At 39.0% G+C, this 19859-nt stretch overlaps 1 protein-coding gene across 41 annotated transcripts in view; it reads right to left on the bottom strand.

Annotated features, from left to right (window-relative positions):
* LOC107992839 (protein muscleblind) overlaps window positions 1-19859 on the bottom strand; it is a 455871-nt gene that overhangs the window by 341271 nt on the left and 94741 nt on the right. The window contains exon 4 of one of the 41 annotated variants that reach the window (XM_028664309.2): window positions 14823-14891. The exons of the other annotated variants lie outside the window; for them this stretch is intronic. Within the exon in view, the coding sequence (XP_028520110.1) occupies window positions 14838-14891 (54 nt within the window). The 3' untranslated portion in view covers window positions 14823-14837. Of the gene's footprint in view, window positions 1-14822; window positions 14892-19859 lie in introns of those variants that run through there. 41 annotated transcript variants of the gene reach the window in all.

Here is a 19859-nt window from a genome sequence, read left to right as displayed (position 1 = left end):
TTCACTGTATTAATATATCGTATAAATGAAATGTAAAAAATTGAATCAACGTAGCATGAATTTTGATTTTTAAGAAACAATGGTTTTTTTCTTTTTTTTTTTTTTTTTTGTTATTTTCATTTATAATTTATCAAGCTATATATATTTTATAAAGAAATTATATTTCCAGAAAAAATCGAATGAATAAAACTGATTTCAATTACGTATAATACAATATACGTTTGAATTTATATAAAATTCGTATATCATAATCGAGAAAAGCTATATTCTACGTTTACTCGACGTTTATTTCGAGCGTCCAAATTCTACATTCAAAATCGATGGAATCGAATTAATTGTTTATTGTATTTGCTTAAATATAGATTTTGACCTATTTCTATTGGCGCTATTGCATTATTACAATTATACAAGTCCAGAAATATTTAATAGAATCATCATCGATTCATAATAATTAGCAAAAATAGTTATTAAATTTTCATTCACAGTGGATGATATTTTCCATCCAGGATAGCGTTAAAAATACGAAAGCTGACAGCGTATCCTATTTCTATCTTTTCAATCCGATTTTTCAATATTATTATCCGAGATGTCCGATCTCGAATAAATCGTATAATTCTCTTAAATAAATTCTCTTTCGTGGAATTTAATAAAAATCACTAATAATTCAAATATCATCCCTTCTTTTCTCAAAAGGAACATCAAGTAATGATAATTAAATATAGAGACGAAATAAATATTCAAAAATTTTCTATCCAAATTCCCAATCTTACCAAAAAACGTTTTAATAAAAGCAACCGATTCCTTTCGAACTTTCGAAAAATCGAAGAGATATCCAGATTTTTCCCCAAACACTTTTCCTTACGAATTTGCACGGCGTTAAATTTAAAAAAAAAATTTACATCCAATCTCTGGATCCGCGCAGAGCGAAGAATCTCCTCCAACTATCATTTACACCGGAACGCTTTCACGCCGGTTACATTTCCGGTTAAACGCGGGAGGTTAACTCGGGTGGACTATTTTCAAGGACGGCCACTTCCAGCAGGTGTTTCGTTAACACTGCTGCTCCTGAGGGAGGGAGAGAAAGACGCTGGTATTTAAGGGTGGCAAAAAGAGAATGACGGAGGGTGGCGGCGGGTGATATAGAGCGATAATGGCGCGGCTGCTCGACCACCTCGCCCCCGTTCCGTTACAATTTGCAATTACTGCATTTCCGGGTAAATGGCTTGTGCCGGTGGCGTGCACAGTGGGCCCTATTCTCTCTTGGAAAGGAACGGGGACGTGATTGCATCGGGATTCCATTCAACGAGTTTATGAGCCTGGCTAGAAGAATATACGCGAGGAAAGATAGTTCGGTAATCGATAGACTCTTCTACCCGGATTTCTGCACCTTGCTTAATTTATTGGCGTTTCTTTCTCATCTTCGTATGCGGATAGATGTCATCTCGATAATCGTCTCTGAATTTTTGTAGGAAGAAGAGGAGATTAATTTCAAAGCATCTTTAAGTAAATTGAAGATTATTCGAATATATGTTCATCTTTGATACGATGGAAAAAAATATGTATAATTTTCGTGAAACTCGGAACGAGTATTCGAACGAATCCGCGTAAAAAAAAGAAAAAGAAAAGAAAAAGGACGTAATGGAAAGGTATGCGGAGCAATTAGTAACTGATAATTAAAGTTCGTAAAAAGTTTGCAAGTTTTGGAAAATTTCGAGCGCGGGTTTTCAATGCACCCTCGTGGCGAGCAACCCTCTTCCCGTCGCGTTCAACTATTTATATGCGGTTCGTTCCTTTCGCTACTTCAACTACGGTTAAATTAGATTAGCACGAATTAGCGAGCCGTATTCCACGCCGGCGGCTAAATTTCAACGTCACTCGCGCGCACAACAGAAAAGGTTCGCGCGAGTTGGTTACAAGCTGTCTATTGCCATCAAGGTTACGTGCACAGCTACCACCTGCTTCTTGTTATTTTCATCGTTTGTTTGTTTATCCATCTACGAATGATTTTTTGAAATGAAATTTTAATTAATCCATCGAATTAATTATTCCCCCCTCTTTTTTAATATTCCGTCTTGATAACGTTATTCGGTGATAGAATTTTTTTGAAATTTATTATCCAGAATTAGATCAAAGGACAGATCGTTTTCTTGATGACGAGCGTGATTGAAAATAAAATAAAAATAAAACAAAAATGGTAATAAAGTTTTTGTTCAAGACGTTCCAGTCGAGGAAGGCCTCGATATCTCCTTTGTTTCCCGGTGACGTGAAAAATATTTAAAGGGGAATTCGAACGATTTTAAAACAGGGATATTATTAAAAAAGTTTGTTAATAAATGTTTGTAAAACTATTATTTTTTTTTCCTTTTTCTTTCTTTTTTTTTTTTTTTTTTTTACTATGAGAACGTAATACAGAAATAATACGTTTCATTTATTTTTTTAATATACTCTCAAAATTGTCCACCACGATAAACGTACTCGTAACGGATCTGCAATTCAAATTGCTATCCTACGCGTACATCTTCCAATTACGTACAATCGGCCTTGTCGTATCGGAAGCAAGCATTCGCGGAGACAGATATGATAATTGTGGTCTCTGATACTGTCATTGATACCTATTCAGCCTGTACGCGCTATTCTGCAGCCATGTTCGAGCACTACGATTCTATTCTCACAAGGACAATTTGCTCTTCTTATCAAGATTATCTTCAACGCATCTCGAAGATAAACAACGATTATCTTGAAGATAAATAAACTAGATTGCTGCGAATCTTTTCCTCTCTCTCTCTCTCTCTTTTTTTTTTTGATTCAATATATGATATGAAGATTTAAGAAACGAAAATAAATGGATTAATATTAATTCGGGAATAAATGGCAAAATTCATTCATCCACTCCATAATTTGAAAACTTTTCCAATTATTGATATCAAAATTAGTTTCCTATTATATTGGTTTCGAAAATCTGATGAATCAAAAAAATTAGAATATTATTAATTATCAAGATTTATCGACCTTCCTCTTGTAACCTTTTTATAATATTCACATAATCGCGAAATACATCCCCATCCTCGAACAAAATCGATCCTGAACAAAATCTGAATTCAAAAGATTGTCGTCTGAAGTGAAAAGGAGAAAAAAAAAGAAAAGTAAAAAGTTTTCGAAAAATTTGATCCCACGAAATACTTTCCCTTCCCGCCGGGAAAACGTTATTCGCAGCGAAATAAAATCCTAACCTAACTCCGGCGACACGGCGAGCATCGAACGCGCCGGCACGCATTTCCAGGTCTCCCTGCCCACTTTTGGGATTAACGGTGTTTGCAGAGAACGAGTATAAAATGTGGCAGAGCCACGGGGGAGAGAAGCGTGTAATTACTACGAGTGGGCTATCTACTTATCTCCGGCTTTCGCGGTCGTTGAAGAGGGCCAGCTTGAAGAATAAAGGATCTTTCTCGCGGGCAGAGGCCGCCCGTGAAAGAGTCTGCAGCAACACGGAAGTGCACGAGTTCTATATATCCCCTCCCTTCCCCTTCCTCCCCCTTCCTCCGCCTCGCTCTTGTTGCGCAGCGTAGAAGAACCAAGCCTCGAGTTATCGTGGACAGAGTATAGAGTGGGGATAGCGACTGGTGAAAGAGACGGAGGGGAGCAAACTTGCCGGTTTACCTTAATTAAAAGGGCTACGAAATAATAATAATAATAATAATAATAATAATAGTAATAATAATAATGATAATGATAATAATAATAATAGTAATAATAATAATAATAATAATAATAATAATAATAATAATAATAGAAAGGATTAACGAGAACGCGAAGGAATCCACGTGGTTATGCGGTAAGCATTTGCGGATGCATTTTGTGATATTTTGTTATTGGTATTGGAATACTCGCAAAGTTGCGAAATTGAAGGAAATAATTTTGATTTTATCACGTTTCCGTAAGTTTATGGGTAATATTGACGTAATATTTTGACTATTCGCAACTTGATTTGACTTATTGGTTCGTATGATGATATTTATGGCGAGATATCTTTGACAATATAGCCAAAAGAATTATTTTTGAAAAAAGAGAATTATTTTTATTATAGTTTTATAAGTTTTGTAACATTTATAATTTTGATGTATTGCATTTATATAAGTATTTTTGAGTTATTTCATGTTTGCGATTACTTTGTGATAATAATTATCGATGTTGATGATGACGTTATTCTCAACCGGCGAGATATCTCTGGTGAATTGTTGGTGAAAATGTACTTCCGCATCTCGTTCCAGCGAAAATTAAATACAATTCACCAAAGGGTCGAAATCTTTCACTGGAAAGTGAAAAAAAAGGGAAACTGTTTCTTTCAAACAATTAACTTAACGCAACTTTTTTTACCGTTTTAATAACTTTTATAATTTACTTTTTTTGACTCTTTACCCGCATTACCGTAAGAAATCCCCGGGGTAAAAAATTCTCTTGATCCTTTGAACTTGCGTTACATTTAATTTTTGCACAACGCGTTTAAAGTATTTGCTAAAGCATTTTCTAATTGGTAAAAAAAATAATCATCGCTCATCGTGAAATCAGATCGAAAATTATTTGAAGAAATAAAACATACGTAACGCCTTTCTAAAATTTCTAAATCTTAACGTTCGGAACGTTAATCAAATTATTTGATCTCGTTCAATATCCCAATCAATTAATCGATTTCAAAATAAATTTCTATCTACAAGTACTAAGAATAGGTGAAACTATTACGTTATTGATAGCCCATAATCAAGGTTAAATTCCTGTAACCCCTCTCCTAATAGAGGGAGGGTTGCGCTTAGCCGAAGTTTGCCGCAAGAAAAGCGGCGAGTAAGGAGAATTCGCCGGAAAGATGGGACGCCATGATCGTCGCCCGTTGTTTGGACATTGTAATCTCCGCTCTCTCCCTCCTCTCGGACGTTGTTAGACGCCATCGTGGAACAGGGCTGATCGAGTTGATCTTACGGTTTATAATCTTGTACGGCTACCCTCGCTTCGAGATCGAGTTTTGGGAGATGATCGTTCAATACGCGAATAAAAATACGAAAGTATAAAATAATCGTACATATACTTCGCAATATAACGATTCGATGATCAATCGAACGGAAAAAACGAGCGCAACACGAACGTTCTAAATACGAAAAATCCTTGACATTTAAATCTCTATTTTACCCATCGCGATTAGCAGAAAAATTATTCATCTCGGGCGTGGGTCGTTGCGAAAACCCACACGAAAACGCGCGGCGATCCATTAACCATTGATCGCTATCTATCTATCCATCGATGCGCCGCATTTATTTAACATCGACACATATATTTCACGCGTCGTTTAAAACGCTCCATTAAATCACCCACCCCCCTCCTAGGCGAGCTACACGCTCCCCACCCATTCCCTTCTGACCGACTGACAAAGAAGACACGAATGAGAAGAGAGAGAGGGAGAGAGAAAAAAAGGAACCGATAAAAGAGGCTCGTTCGCGACCGATGAAAGCCCAAAGGAGAAACAAAAAAAGTGTGAGGGGCGACAGGAGGGAATGGGAGGGACAAGTGGATTCGAGTAGCTGGGAAAAGGTAGGTGGAACGAAGAGCGGAACGTGGAAGGAACGTAACTGCGAAACCACGACTCCTTCTAATAAACGTTTCCACCGTTTCTACCGCGTTAAGTGACTGCCACCAAGTGATTTTTTATCGCGGTTCGATGTTATCTCGTATACGTTCGAGTGTTGCGTGGCGAGCCCGCTCGAACAGTTCTTACTAATTGCTACCCGATTCGCACGTTCGCTTCTTCCTTCTTCGCACACGGCGACTACTTTGTTGCATTTTCGCAGTGAACGAACGAGTGAATGTAACGTATGAGAGAGAGAAAGAGAGAGAGAAAGAGTGAGTGAACGATCAAGAATGCGAGTATACGAAGAGGAAGAGAGAAAGAGAGGGAGAAAGAGAGATCGGTACGTACGATCTCTTTCGATTCAAAGGCATGTACGTTACATTATATTGTGCCTTATCTCCGGTTGTTAAACTTTTATATACAGCTTATAACGTGAGGGAAGGGGATTATTTCAAATAATTCGTGTTATATCCTGTTTATAAATAGATTACCATTGTAATACGTTGAAACAGTGAAGAGGTAGTTGAATCTTTGGATTAATAGGAACACGGATAATCAAGAAGTGGGGAGGGGAGGGAGGGGATATAAGATCGAAACCGGATTAATATCGATGCCGCCGGTACATCCAAGGTAACAACGGCATCATCTCATTAAATTAATTATTTCTTCCCTCGTTCCCTGGTAATTAGTAGCATCTTGACGTTAATCGTGGCTTCGAATGGCTTGTCGAAGGTTACGATCATCGTAACACGATCGATCGTTTGCAACATTGAGATATTCTGTTGTTGGATCGACGCGTAAATTTAAACGTCGCCTTAATTTTTAAGATTCTAAATACTGATAAGATGATTTTTCCAATTTTTTTCTTTTTTTTTCTTTTTTTATAGCTGGGTGGCGTGAATTATCGTTATACGATAATAATATGAATTCGATGTAATATTTTCAATAATTTGATTGTAATAATAAAATTAAATAATAATTAAATTAACTTGAATTAAGAGGATAATATTTATGGTAAGTAAAATGGGAAGATTTCGAATCTGAAACAATTATATTTTTAAAAACGTACATTATCATTAGTTTCACTAAAAGTTTCACTTTGTTCAAATTCCATTTCAATATCGTATTTTTAACGAGTAATAGTATTCATCCTAAAAATGGAATCTTTCTAAATGAAACAACAAAAAATTATATAAAATTATTTAAAAATTAGTGAGAAATCAAATTAACGATTAATAAATTTTTTAATATTAGAAGATCTTAAAAAAATATGTTGATGATGAATCAAAATTACATGATATCTTTCTTTTCGTTATAAACAACTTAACAGGAATTATAATCAATATCAATCTTGCGATTTTTAAATTACCACTTATCCCATCAGCCTGCATTAAAATTCAAAATTGATTTAAAATTTTTATTACATAGTTATAAATTATTTTAATAACCCGGTTATAACATTAATCATGAATCGTTGAACCGACCAATCGAGCCAAACACGATTTTTTTTTCGTCGCAACGAAGTGTTCCTTGCGAACCAACCTCTCCAAGGACACAGCATCTCGCGAACAAAGAGAAAAGCTTTGTCGATATTCAGCCTCGATATTTTCTTCCCAACCTTGTTGCAGAAAATAGGGATGAAAAGTGGCAAGGTGCAAAAAGGGTGAGAGAACGTAATTCAAAAAAGAAGGAAAAAAGGGAGGGAAGAAAAAAAAGAAGAAGAAGAGAATACAAAAGGTAAGAAAAAGAAAAAAAGAATAGGAAGAGGAGACGATGAGGTTCTTTGCCGGTTATCTGGCAAGTCGCGTATCCAACGACTGCAAGGTATATCCCTTTACTCGGGTTGGAAGTTGGAGGAGGAGGAGGAGGAGGAGGAGGCCGACGATGCGAGAGGTGTCATTTGTACACAAAAGAGGGAGGCGAGGTCGGGTAACGCGGCAACGCGGCGTTTACGGGGAAAAAGGAGAAAAGGCAGCAGACGAGGCGAGAAAAGAGCGGAACGTGTATATTTACCGGAACGCGTGATAGCGCGACGGCGCGCCGTTGATCAGGGACCAGGAACAAGGACAATTGCCCGGAGAGTAAATACGAATGCGAGAATAAAAATTGGATAACCGCTCGAAAATTGCAGTTTTTCGATCCGGTAAAGGAATCGAAATTTAATTCCGACCTGACGATCCCTTTGTATGTTTTCATTTTTATTTCCTTTTTGGAAAAGAATCGCGAACGAAGAGGGAAGTAAAAATTCGAAAGCTCCAAAACTCAAATTTTGCAATTATTAGGAATCGAAATTTATTGTTGTACCCAATTAAACAAATCCTTTTACACTTGGAAATAACAGCGAGTGAAAGAGAGAAATAAATGGACGTAAGTGTAGGCGGGATCTAAATTTTGCATTTAGGAGTAAATGAAATTCGAAGTTCTGTTTGTATTTTGTCGGATATGAGAAAGAGCAAAGAAAAAAAAATCGATGAAAGAAGATCGAAAGTCAAAACAAACGTATATCTTTCGTTTCTTCCTTCGTTTCATCCCACTCTTTCCGATTAATCGCTCGTAGATAATTCACGCGCTTTGCCCAACTTTTATTCGCGCGAAGATTTTAAAATTCCAATTCGGGCGAATATTGGGCGAATTTTTTGACGAGATTTTTCTTAATATTTCACGGCCGACGAAGTGAGTCAAGGGGATGGGGTGTGCGGCGTGAATCTCCTTGAAAAAATAAGGGGAAGGAAAAAAAAGGGAGGGGGGAAGGGACGAGATTCGCGAAACTTTGGAATTAACGAGGATAGAGAGAGTTGGCGACGGTGAAACTTTTGTAGAGACCATTCAACTTCCACCCATACAACCCCTCTCGGGGTTGAAGACGCGTAGTATAATCCGGGGGTAACAACGTGCCAGAAAATACCCCTCTTCCTCCTCCCCTTTCCGCTTGCATACTCTAGCAACCGCTCTAGCCACCGAACTCAAAACGACGCTCGTTCGTTTCCACCCGAATTTACCACTGACCCTCCCCTCCCCTCCCTTTTTGTCTCCCCGCCTAATTTCCGCTTCATTATTTATTCAATACGTTAATTAGGCGGCTGGATGCGGATCGAATTAGGGATGACTTTCAATTTAACACAGTCTCTACCTTTCTTAGTCTCTTCTTCTTTTTCTTTTTTATTTCTAGATTTTAGAATAATTCCTTTTTCGATAATTTTAAGGAAAACGTGACGATTTAAGAGAAAAGAGAAAACAGAAACAGGAGGAGAGAGATGAGAATATCGAAGAGATTTCAAAAAAGCGTCTCTTTTAAAGAAAGAGGGATAATTGATGACTTATTTCGTATAACGAAGGATGTTAACCACGTGTGGCATCTTTCTTTAATTTATTACGACTGGTAAGATCTCTCGAAGGTAATTCCGCGCATTTTTTTATCTCTCTCTCTCTCTCTCTCTCAATTTCTTTTCTTTGAACAGTGCGATGGGTTTCAGACACAGGAGGCGAAGATTATTGCAGGAAGAACAGAGATTGAACTTGGTTAACTGGCATCAATTGCGGGGAATCGGAGAAGATTGATTCCGGCCGACGTGTAATTGACTCATTAATTTCCAGATGTTGCATCACGCGTAGGCGAGATTCTCGCAACGTTTCATTAACTGTTAATGAGATCATTGCTGCGAGGAAATGTTTCGGAGGAGAACCTTTCGCCGTTCCTTTCCATTCCCCGTGGAGGATCGCGCGCGTGATCCCTTTGTTGAAAGCGTGAAGCTGACGCAACCGTTCTCGGATCGATTGAATTTTAATCGTATTTAAGCAAAGCTACGCGAAGATTCAAAATATTTTTCAATCTCATTCCTTCTTTGCGGAAAAAATTTAAATAAAATTCCACGATATTTCCCCTCATTGAAGATCAAAAATCAAAAATCAAACGTATCGACGTTATCGTGTACAGAAATTAAGTAATTCAAGCTCGCTGATCGTATCGTGCGACGCGATAATTCGCGAAAAATACCTTGAAATCGCTTAATCTTGGCTCGATAAAAAGAAAAAGAAAAAAGGAAAAAAGGAAACTCGTTTATAAATAATAATAATCTCACCCGTGTGTCGCACCGTCAGATCCGACGTAATCACGCTCGCGTGATCGCAGAGTTCTCTGATGGCTGCTAAAGACACGACCGTAATTCGTACATCATATCCACGGAAGGGAAAATGCTTATGGACGATCGTCTCGCGTGCGTGTGCGGGTATTCGAAGAGTGTATAACTCTCGACAGAGAGAAACATCGCAGAAGACTTTCTAAAATATCGGTCGCAACTCAACACGGGACTCGAGAATTATTGGATCGCGAATAAGAATTAAGATTCGTCGTTAGGAAATACGATTTGCTCCTTACTCGTCAGAATTTCGTATTATTAATCATTGCAGCGTGTGTAACAGCGATTAGGTTTCTGTAACTGGAAACCCGTATTGTCGAAAGAACGGTTTGGCAATAGGAACGGGGGGATTATTAGACTCTCTTTTTCTTGGTTGCGTGTTACAGTGGCGCAATCGGGGGCTGTTATTAATAACACGGCAATCGTTCTCTCTCCGCCCGACCGACATTCGATGCAACGGAATCGTTCAGCTTTTAACGAAAGTTAAATCCTTTACGCGTGTGTGTGTATAACAATACGATACACGTGGATTGAGTCGATAAATAAACGAAATTGTATCGCGAAATAATTTATCGAGATCCCATTTAATCGTCTCTTTTGTGCGAACAGGGTTCGAATCGCCGACTTTCTCCCGGCTCTCGGCCCCGAAAACAAGCGATCGGTGATCAGGGTTACCCTCTTTTGAGTGCCTCCTAAACAACCCTTTAATTTCCATAGTGACTCATGTAACAAGGGGGAGAGGAGAGCGAGTTTTCAACTACCCCTAGAATCCTGTTCCACCACCCTGAACGGGGAGCGGTCGCGTTTTCGAGTTATAAACAAAAAAAAACGGATTGATAAATCATTCGAGAGAGAGAGAGAGAGAAGAAAAAAAACGCAAGCCGCAAAATATCAAACCGAAAGGGAGGGGAGGGGGAAAAAAGCCGAAAAAGGGTCTCGAATATCGTTGGAAAACTCTCTTTTTTTCCCCCCCTCCTCCTCCCCTGCGTTTTCGAATTATACAAAAGAGCCGACCGATCGTACACCGATTTTTAATCTCACCCTGTGCCGAGCACGATACACGGATCCATACACGGAGCATAAACGCATGAAGTGGAGCCTCGTTCGCCGCTATTCATCGATGAAAATAGAAACGAAACACGCGAATTTTTCAACGCGTGAAAACTACCCTCGTGAAACTAGTTATTAGTCGCAGGGGTCGCGCGATGGCGATGTGTACGAACGATGTGGAGAGATAGAGAGGGTGAACAGATATATATATATATATAGGGATGAGAGGGACACACGTTGGCTCGCAATTTACGTAATTGAGCTTTGAATTATTTACACTGTCGGCTGCTGCATCATAGTTTCTGTTCGGTAATAACTGACAGCGCGGGGCCAAATGCGAAATCGGTTGACACTTAACGCGATTCGAAATTACGAATGGCCTCCGACCGAACGACAACCGGGGGGCCATTGTCTGGATTGCGAAACGCTCGTTCGACCCGCTCCGTACATACCGCGTGACACATACGCATTTTTCACTATGATGAGCTAGAGATGACCAGCCAATCGAGAATATTCCTTTTACCGACGAGATGGCGCCTCGATCGAGGATCATCGATATACCGTTTGTGGGTACGGTTTTATCATACGATCACACGAGCAGGAAGAAGTAACTTTTTCGTTTCTGAACTTTTTATCTTTTCGTGATTCAACGACGCGTTAATCGTCCCTAAATCTCTGGTCCTTCTATTAGGCATAAAATAGAGAAAACGAATATAAAGAGAGGATAAATCAAAGATTAAGAGAAGAAGGGAGATGTTCGAGGAAGATCTGGAACAAGCGACAATGGCGAATCTGGTTACTGAAAGAAGAAGGAAATCTGTCGCTTTGCATTGATGTGTTTGCAGAACGGGTACAATATTTACGCACGTCCTTGAGCAAGCAGCGTTTACTTAGCGATTCACTTAACGACTCGCCGTGAAGTGATTTCGTCGTCTGCTAATCTGAGTGGCGCAGCGCGAAATATATAAGCCGGCGATAATGCGCTCGACAATCCTGTCGCGAATCAAGATTAAGTCGGCACGCCGCTCTCTCTCCCTCTCTTCCTCTCTCTCTCTTTCTCTTTCTGCGACGAGGACGACGAGAAACTCTCCTAATGCGGCAAACAAACTGTGCACATACTGTAATAATGCAACTGTTCCTAATAACGCGACTAATTTCGTCAGGAAACAGTGTCCTCAGAATGTTAATGCAAACGTGGGGACAGGGATTTGGGATTATCTTGAAATCTTTACTCGTGAATTTCTTATTCATTTTGCGCAACTTTCACCAACGTAACCCTACAAATTGTGCAGAATTATATATTAATGACCAAGCGAACATAATTGATATTTTAGAAGGAAGACCAAGCTCGGTTTTTACTCGATTCAAATCTAAAAATACACGTGAATATTTTAAGACTAATTGTAACAGTTCACAACTTCGAAACGAAAATTCAAATTTCTTTTTATTTATTTTTCTCTCTATCGTTCATTCATATAATATTATTTTAATATTACTTTAATATTATTTAATATTATAATTATATAATACATTATTTCATAAATAATTCGTGAGTTAATTCCTGAGACTTTATCGCGGCCATGATTACGATCACGTGACCGGTGAAAACTCTAGGGCGACATCTACATTAGCGTTGCATTTACGTATAAATGTACGAACCACTTTCGATATAGGCGATTAAAAAATATGATCGATAAGTATAAATCCATCGAAATATAATACACGAAACGACGGAAAAATAAATATCGAAAAATCGAAGCTAAGTAAAGGGTAAGGATTCGCTAAATGTTCGTAGAAATAACACAAGGAGACGCGAAATGAATTCTCCCCATCTGGCACGAACATTCATTTCGCGATTTCTCCCATCCCCTGGCAATCGCGCGAATATTTCGTCAAGAGGGAGCAAGAGGAGGTGTGTGTGCGTCGAGGAAACGAGCGGTGTGCGAACAATGTGGCTGCAATCACTGGATGGCTGGATAAATCGAAGAGGTGTGGAAGACGAGGGAAGGAAAGCGGGACGAAAAGCGGAAAAACTGGAGGGAGAGGCGGATATAGGAACGTCTCGTTCGGCGAAACGACTCGAAATCGAGGAAAAGCGAGCAGGTTTTTGGAATCTGGTGGGACGGACGCAGGTTTTGATAAGAGGTTGGACGAGACCCCTCTCCCGTTGTTCCATCCCGCTCTTCCCTTTTATAAAAGATAAACGCGCGGGCCATGAAAAATAAATTGCCCATTAAGAGGATCAAAAGACGATGAAATCTTCTCGACTCAACTGGGAGAATCGACGCTCGTAAATTAAACTTTCTCTCTCTCTCTCTCTTTTTCTCTCTCTCTCTCTCTCTCTCTCTCTCTCTCTCTCTCTTTTTCTCCGTCTCATTGCGGGTCCAAGGAGCTTGAATGTACGCGTATATAAAGAGACGGACGGGTATCGTGCACGGCGCGCAACGTACACGTGTATGAAAAAATACCGGCTGATTCAAACGTCAGTCCGAATGCTGATGAAAACCGCACGCACGGAACAGGCGCTCGCTGCAAATGGCGTAGGAAATTTGTTTCTGTTATCGCGCGCCGGGTATCGCGACGTCACTTCTCGATGCATTGTCAAAACGAATCACTGTCCACGGGATCGATAACCTATTTCCTCAACAGGGCTTCCCGATTAACCGCTCTCCCGCGGAGTGAAATTTCAACGAATTGCCGCGCCAGAAATAAAAAAAAAAAAAGGAAGAAAGAAAGAACTTTCGCCATTATTCGATTATTCGGAATCTGAGGATACGAGTTATTACGGATTGAGAATCCATCCTATATTATTGTTAATAATATCGAAAAGTAATCATCATTAAAACATGTACCACCTCGCAGTAATCGAATCGATTTACACGATAAATTTATTTTATCGATTTTACCTTTTCTTATCATTTCATAACTGCCATCTCCATTTCTTCGATATACACAAATCCATAGAACGAACCAAGAGATATAATTAATCAAAAAAAGGAAAATAAGGAATATCTCGACCTACCCCTCCCTTCCCCTAATTTTAATAAACAAAAGACATACGATAACCGATTTTCATCTTGGCAGGCAACGTCAACGTCACCTTTCCTCTTTCGAGCATCAATTTCTCCCGTAAAACTTCACGCGAACGGAGGCACAAGCCGCGTCCACGCGTATTTATCCAAGTCCATCAACGGAGCGAGGCGAGATTTCTGGAGTAGAAGGAGGAGGAGGGAGGCAGGATTTTCGGGCAGAATTTCTAGCGTAGTAGCCAGCGCGATTTTCGACGTCGGAGAGAGCGTTCGCGTTCGTGGTTGGGGGGAAGAAGGGGTCGGCAGTCAGCTGACAGACACCGCACCACCGACGCACCGCGGCGCGGGGGATGGCCAGGAAGGGTGAAAGGAGAGACAGGATTGTTAATGGAAAGCCATTGTTCTCTAATCAAATCATTTGCTCGGCGACGGGAAGGGGCGCGATCGTGCACGGGGGAGGAGAGAGAGGGAGGAGGGGACCGCGAGTGAAACGGAGACGAAGGAAAATGGCGGTCGTGGTGGGACAGGGGAGGGCAGGGGCCCGACAGCAGGTGTGCATACGATCGAGCCCTTCCACGCTTCCTAATGGCCTCGCATACTTATTTTATATTCGTCCGATAGGAATAGGTTGGAGAAGTTTTACAGAGGGTTTGACTCTGAAGGGTTGGCTACTGATAAAATATACAGTACAGGAATATCACTTTGGGATATTGGGATCGTAAAGTCGGGCGGGTAAAAATTCCGTCCATCGAAACTTCTCGAATCGATGTGAACTCCGAATACGAAGTTAACACGGGCGATTTATAATTTATCGAATTGTGTTGAAAATATTATCGTTTTAAAATTCGATCGCGAACAAGGTATTGTTCGATATTTTAGCAAGAAAGAATCTCAAGTGGGAACAAAATGATAGGAAGCGATTAATACGCGGATTAAAGTAATCGATTTAAAAATTGTATCAATCAATGGGAGCATCGATAAGATAGTAAATTGATATCTTACCTCTTGTTATAAGAGAATATCTGATCTATACCGTGTAATCGTGAATTTTTCTTTGCTTACCTGTAACAAAAAGAAATAAATACGATCGATAAGAATTTTTATAACTGTTATAAATAACGATAATAATTATATAACACGATAAGATTAGTAAAATATCGATAACTTTTCAAGTTTTCTATTATTTCTCGGTATTCGAAATTTTTAACGTAATTTCTTTTTATCAAACTTCTTCAACAAATAAAGTTCATCGATTAAACTAAATACAAAATATGCCATTTTTCCTTATATCTTCGTCTAATCTGTAAACTCACGATTGAAGCACAGACTACGATTCCTCGTTCATATTTTTTCGTTTTAACGAAAAATATCCCTCTATAAAAATTGGATCCTATCTCTATATCTTCATCTAATATTAATAACTTTATTCCTCTTGAAACTCTCGACTTTCAAAAGCCGTCCTCTATATATAAAATATACACATATACATACGCACACGCGTAATAATAATTATTCCCTATTAAACGGAATGAAAGATAAAATTGCGCAACGAAACTTGGATCGTTGGGTTCCTCGAATACGATCCATAAAAATCGTAACGCGAAAGAGTGGACAAACCGTAGGAAAGGTGGTAACGATTTTGAAGCGGAGAAACGGTCACATGAACGTGTACACGCGTGCACGCGTATGGCTGGTAGTTTGTAAACGACATTAAAGCTCGATTCCAAGCAAGTAATACGTAGTGCGCACACGTACGTAAGAGAGCCGATAGTTATGTGGGCACACGATATCGAGGGTCGATAATCGTTAACGTTGGTTAACGATAGTTACGAAGTTACGCGACCGTTCCCACCGACTTCAACGAAAGAATCGCGCGGAAAGTGAAAAAGTTTTCTGGCTTCGAAAGCGATCGGTTTTTAAAACTCGATCGATCTAACCGATATGAATTCTACATTTAACGGGGATCTTAATTTTGGGGAAAAATTTTGAACAACAGCGTATCTATATTCAATAATGTCTCTAGTTGTTAAAATATTAAGCGAAGATATTAAATCTTTCGTACCGTTTCGGGATCACGAAAGTTTCGAATTCGAGACGCGTATGCGAGTGGCGGCCCGACTTCGGCTCGACTCGGCAACGATCGGGCGCCATCGGTTCAGAAGCTCCACGCCATTTAATAGTATTATTTAATGCCTTTAATCTCTATAATTTAATTTTCTTTTTTTTTAAGTAGGAAAGATTATATGTATATGTATATATATACACACTTTCACGAATACTACGTGAAATTTTACCAGAGATTAATTTTTGATCAAAAGTATACGTTACTTTTAGTAATAACAAAAATGAAATATCAAATATATAATAAGGAATATCGAAACTCGATGTGATCATGCGAAACAACGAACTCTCAAGCATGCTTTATCAACGTTATAACGTTCCCCGGAACTCCGTTATCGCGAGCAGAGAACTCCTTTCGTCGCCCCGTGAAAGGGGGGCGGGGAGGGAGGCACGCATAAAATCGAAAGGAAAGAAGTCGCGGAACTCAATGGCGGATCGTAAACGGGCGGCGTGGTGCATAAGCGGCGAGCGTTATTAAAACTTGGAGGTAAAATTCCGAGAAACGAAGGGAATAGTCGATGAGTATTTAAGAGGGTGGATATAGAAAGAAGCGTTCCAAGAAGCGAATGACATCGTTTCGTATGGAAACCGATGAGCAGTATATAGAGTGAACTATGCTACGTGTAGCGGGAGACTAGAAATCGCTGATAACAAGGCCACCGATATCGACAAGTCGATAATCGTTGGGGGACGTTAACGGCCGGCCAGCTCCTACGACAATCGTTCAGACGTTTAGCCAGGAGAGAGAGAGAGAGAGAGAAAGAAAGGTAGAAATACCGAGAGGAGACTCGAGCGTAGAAAATAGCTAAAGCTGTTGAAGAGGTCAACGATGGAAATGTACCAAGATGTGAGATGTACCGCTTCTTCTAATTTCGAGAATTTCTATATAATTTGTTCCTCCCCTCCCCTCGATCCTATATTTCTAAAGATTATATAATTCGACAAGGAATACACCCAAGAAAACTGTGTGAAGAAAAATATAATTTTCCACGTAATTCCAATATTGCCAACTTTTGCCTAAAAATCGCGAACAACCTAGAGCAACCCTCTTAAGACGCGGAACGAGTCGTGGAGGCTCGTTGTCGCCGGCTAGGTTACCGTGGGAAGCCGAGCAGCACTCTTTAACGATCGTCAGTCACACGCACGGAGAGTGGCGTGTATACGTGTACCCGTGCAAATGCAATAAAATGCAGTGGAACATTGGGCGCGAATGAGAGAATGAGAGGGAGAGAAAAGGAGGGAAAGAATTGTTTCAGTGCTCGGCGTCCACCGACCTGTATACGCGTTGTTCCGCGTGTGCTGATCGAGTCACGCTGGTCACTGACACGTATACCACCCAGCCATCCTGCGCCGTGTGCTGACTCTGTCCAATAATCACATTTCGTCGCTGGATAATCATCATAGAATCCCGTGACGGATGACGGGGATTGCATTGATTCAACGCGCGCAGCCTGCTCCCGTTTCGATGCGAAACGAACACGATGCCGCCTCTCCGCCGCCCGGCGATACTCGCGCGCGGCCATTATTGTCGTACCGTGAGCGAGCTCGTGCAAATTTATACATTATCGAAGAAGAAGAGGAATTTAACACGATTTGTTTTTTCCGATGTTTAAACGCGATTGCTTAGATTTGACAAATTAGGTGTAATAAATTTACCAACTTCCACTATACCGTTATGTTCTGTATGTAAAATATATCCTCCATTTTATTTTTTTATTATTCAATATGCAGTTGCGGTTGCGCAATCGAAGAATTTCAAAGTATGGATATGCCTGGGGAGAGGAGGGAGAAAAATAGCCTGTGTGGCTGGCCATTGTGTTTTTCAAAAATAAAAAAAATTTATGACTCGTCGCTTCGACGAATCTAGAAACGTTAGGGCTCCCTACGGCTTCTTCCTCCACGTCGGCGCGATCTTTACCGATACTTGGTAATTGACCAGAAGTACATCGATTAATTGGAACAGTTTCCATCCAGTTGCAGTTAGTCCCCTCCTCCTTTGTCCGGTAAAACTTGAGAGATAAAATAAAATTGTTCGAAAACGATACGCAAAGTGGGGTTTCGAGCCAATTTCGAATTTTTCCCCCCAAAGAGAGTATGTTTTTGATTAAAACGAGTAAAAATCTGCTACGACGACGACAAGATTCTCTATATTAACTCTAAATATCTCGTAGAACTACGATGAACTGTCTGTCTTTACGGTAGCTCTCTCTTTCTCTTGGCAAACTTTTCTAATCACGTTTCTTATTGTTCCATAGTGACGTTCCTTTGCCTCGAAAGGAACCTTTGAAGTCTTAATTGGTTCCTTGCCGGGTTTCTATATTAAGTCGGCTAAAAAGGAGAAGGAAGATGGTCGATCGGACAGATGGATCAAGGTTTTTTCGTTTATTGGATGACTACTGTGGAGTCAATTGGACTCTGCTGCTCGAATCGTCGACGAATTGTATTTCCACTAGGAGTAATCGTTCGATTACCTTGAAAATTGTGGATTCCTCGACGAAGAGAAAATTTCTTGGATAATTATAAATTATCGATGAGTCGATAGCGATAAATGGAATATTTCCGGGAAATTTGATGTAATAATAATATACTTGTTGAGAAATTGAATATAGATTTGCGAATAAGACGAGAAATAATCGTGTACTTCTATGAAATGTGTAAGGAAATTCCGATGTGAAATTTTTAAAATTTTACTAAACGGGCGCGGAGAAAGTAATTTTTTTCTAGATATTAGTTTAAAAATAAAAAAATTTAAACGAACGAATTAAAAGAAATATTTTTATTTCGAAAAGAAATTTAAGAAATGACTTCGAGGAAACTCTCTCTGCACAATAATAATTCTATACGAAAGTGTTGTATGTCAAAGAAGTAATTTATATTCGAATTCATCATCGTCGACGACGAAAAGAAATTGGAAATTTAAACGACGTTACGTCGAATTTAGATTTATAATGTGCTCGCGAGTATATTGTTTCGTGGCATATTTTTTTCGTTTCTTTCTCTGTTTTTTCCCTCTTCTTTTTTTTTTTTTTAATTTTATTTTTATTTGTTTGATGAATATACATTTGCCAGAGCATTTAAATATTGGCCGATATTGAGTTCCTACAATCCATATGAAATGCAAGCAAATCTGATTCAGCAAAACGTTTCAAATTTGAAGAACGTTTTTATGGTTTAACAGAATCACTTGAATATTTATTTCCTTTCTCGACGCGAATTAATTACAATTTGCGGTTGAAAAAAAATCTTCAATTTCAATATGTTCATCAAGTATGCATTTATTATTCGTAATTTTTATATTAAATATACGGCAATAATCTTATTTAATAATCGAAACAAATAAACAAACGTTTAATTTTAATTTTGTACATAATCTGGTGGTATAATATGGCCCGATAAAGGAGTTTAAAGCAGTTGTTTAAAAAGAAATATTTGAATATCTTTTTACATTTCTTTTTTTTTTTTTGAATTAATTAAAACTATTGCCTTCGAAAAAATTATTCGAGAGAATTACATAACCCAAATATCGCACACGAGCATGCGTACATGCGATTAAGATGCGCGCGCACCATACTAGGGAAATAAAAGCGCGGGAAAGTAATAGAGATACAAATTTCTCGCGCGTGAGAAATATCAAAGATTCGTTCTCATTTTCAAAAGCTAAGCGTGAACGCTTCGTTCTCGATTATTAAATTGAAAAAACTTTGTTTGTAATTATAAATTGAATATTATAAAATAAGCGAATAAATAAATAGAATTAAAAGCTAAATATTCTTCGTTGCAATAATATTTGATTAAAAAAATCCTCTAATTTATTTATAATTGTACGGTAAAACAACACTCTGAATCTATAAATTTCAAGTTCAGAGTGAAAGTGTGTATAGTAATGCTCTACTTAAAAGTTTATTGGCA

This window comes from Apis cerana, linkage group LG1 (assembly GCF_029169275.1).
Source record: "Apis cerana isolate GH-2021 linkage group LG1, AcerK_1.0, whole genome shotgun sequence".
Classification (NCBI taxonomy): Eukaryota; Metazoa; Arthropoda; class Insecta; order Hymenoptera; family Apidae; genus Apis; species Apis cerana.
The sequence above is the reverse complement of the archived record's forward strand: the minus strand, read 5'-3'. Positions and strand labels throughout refer to the sequence as shown.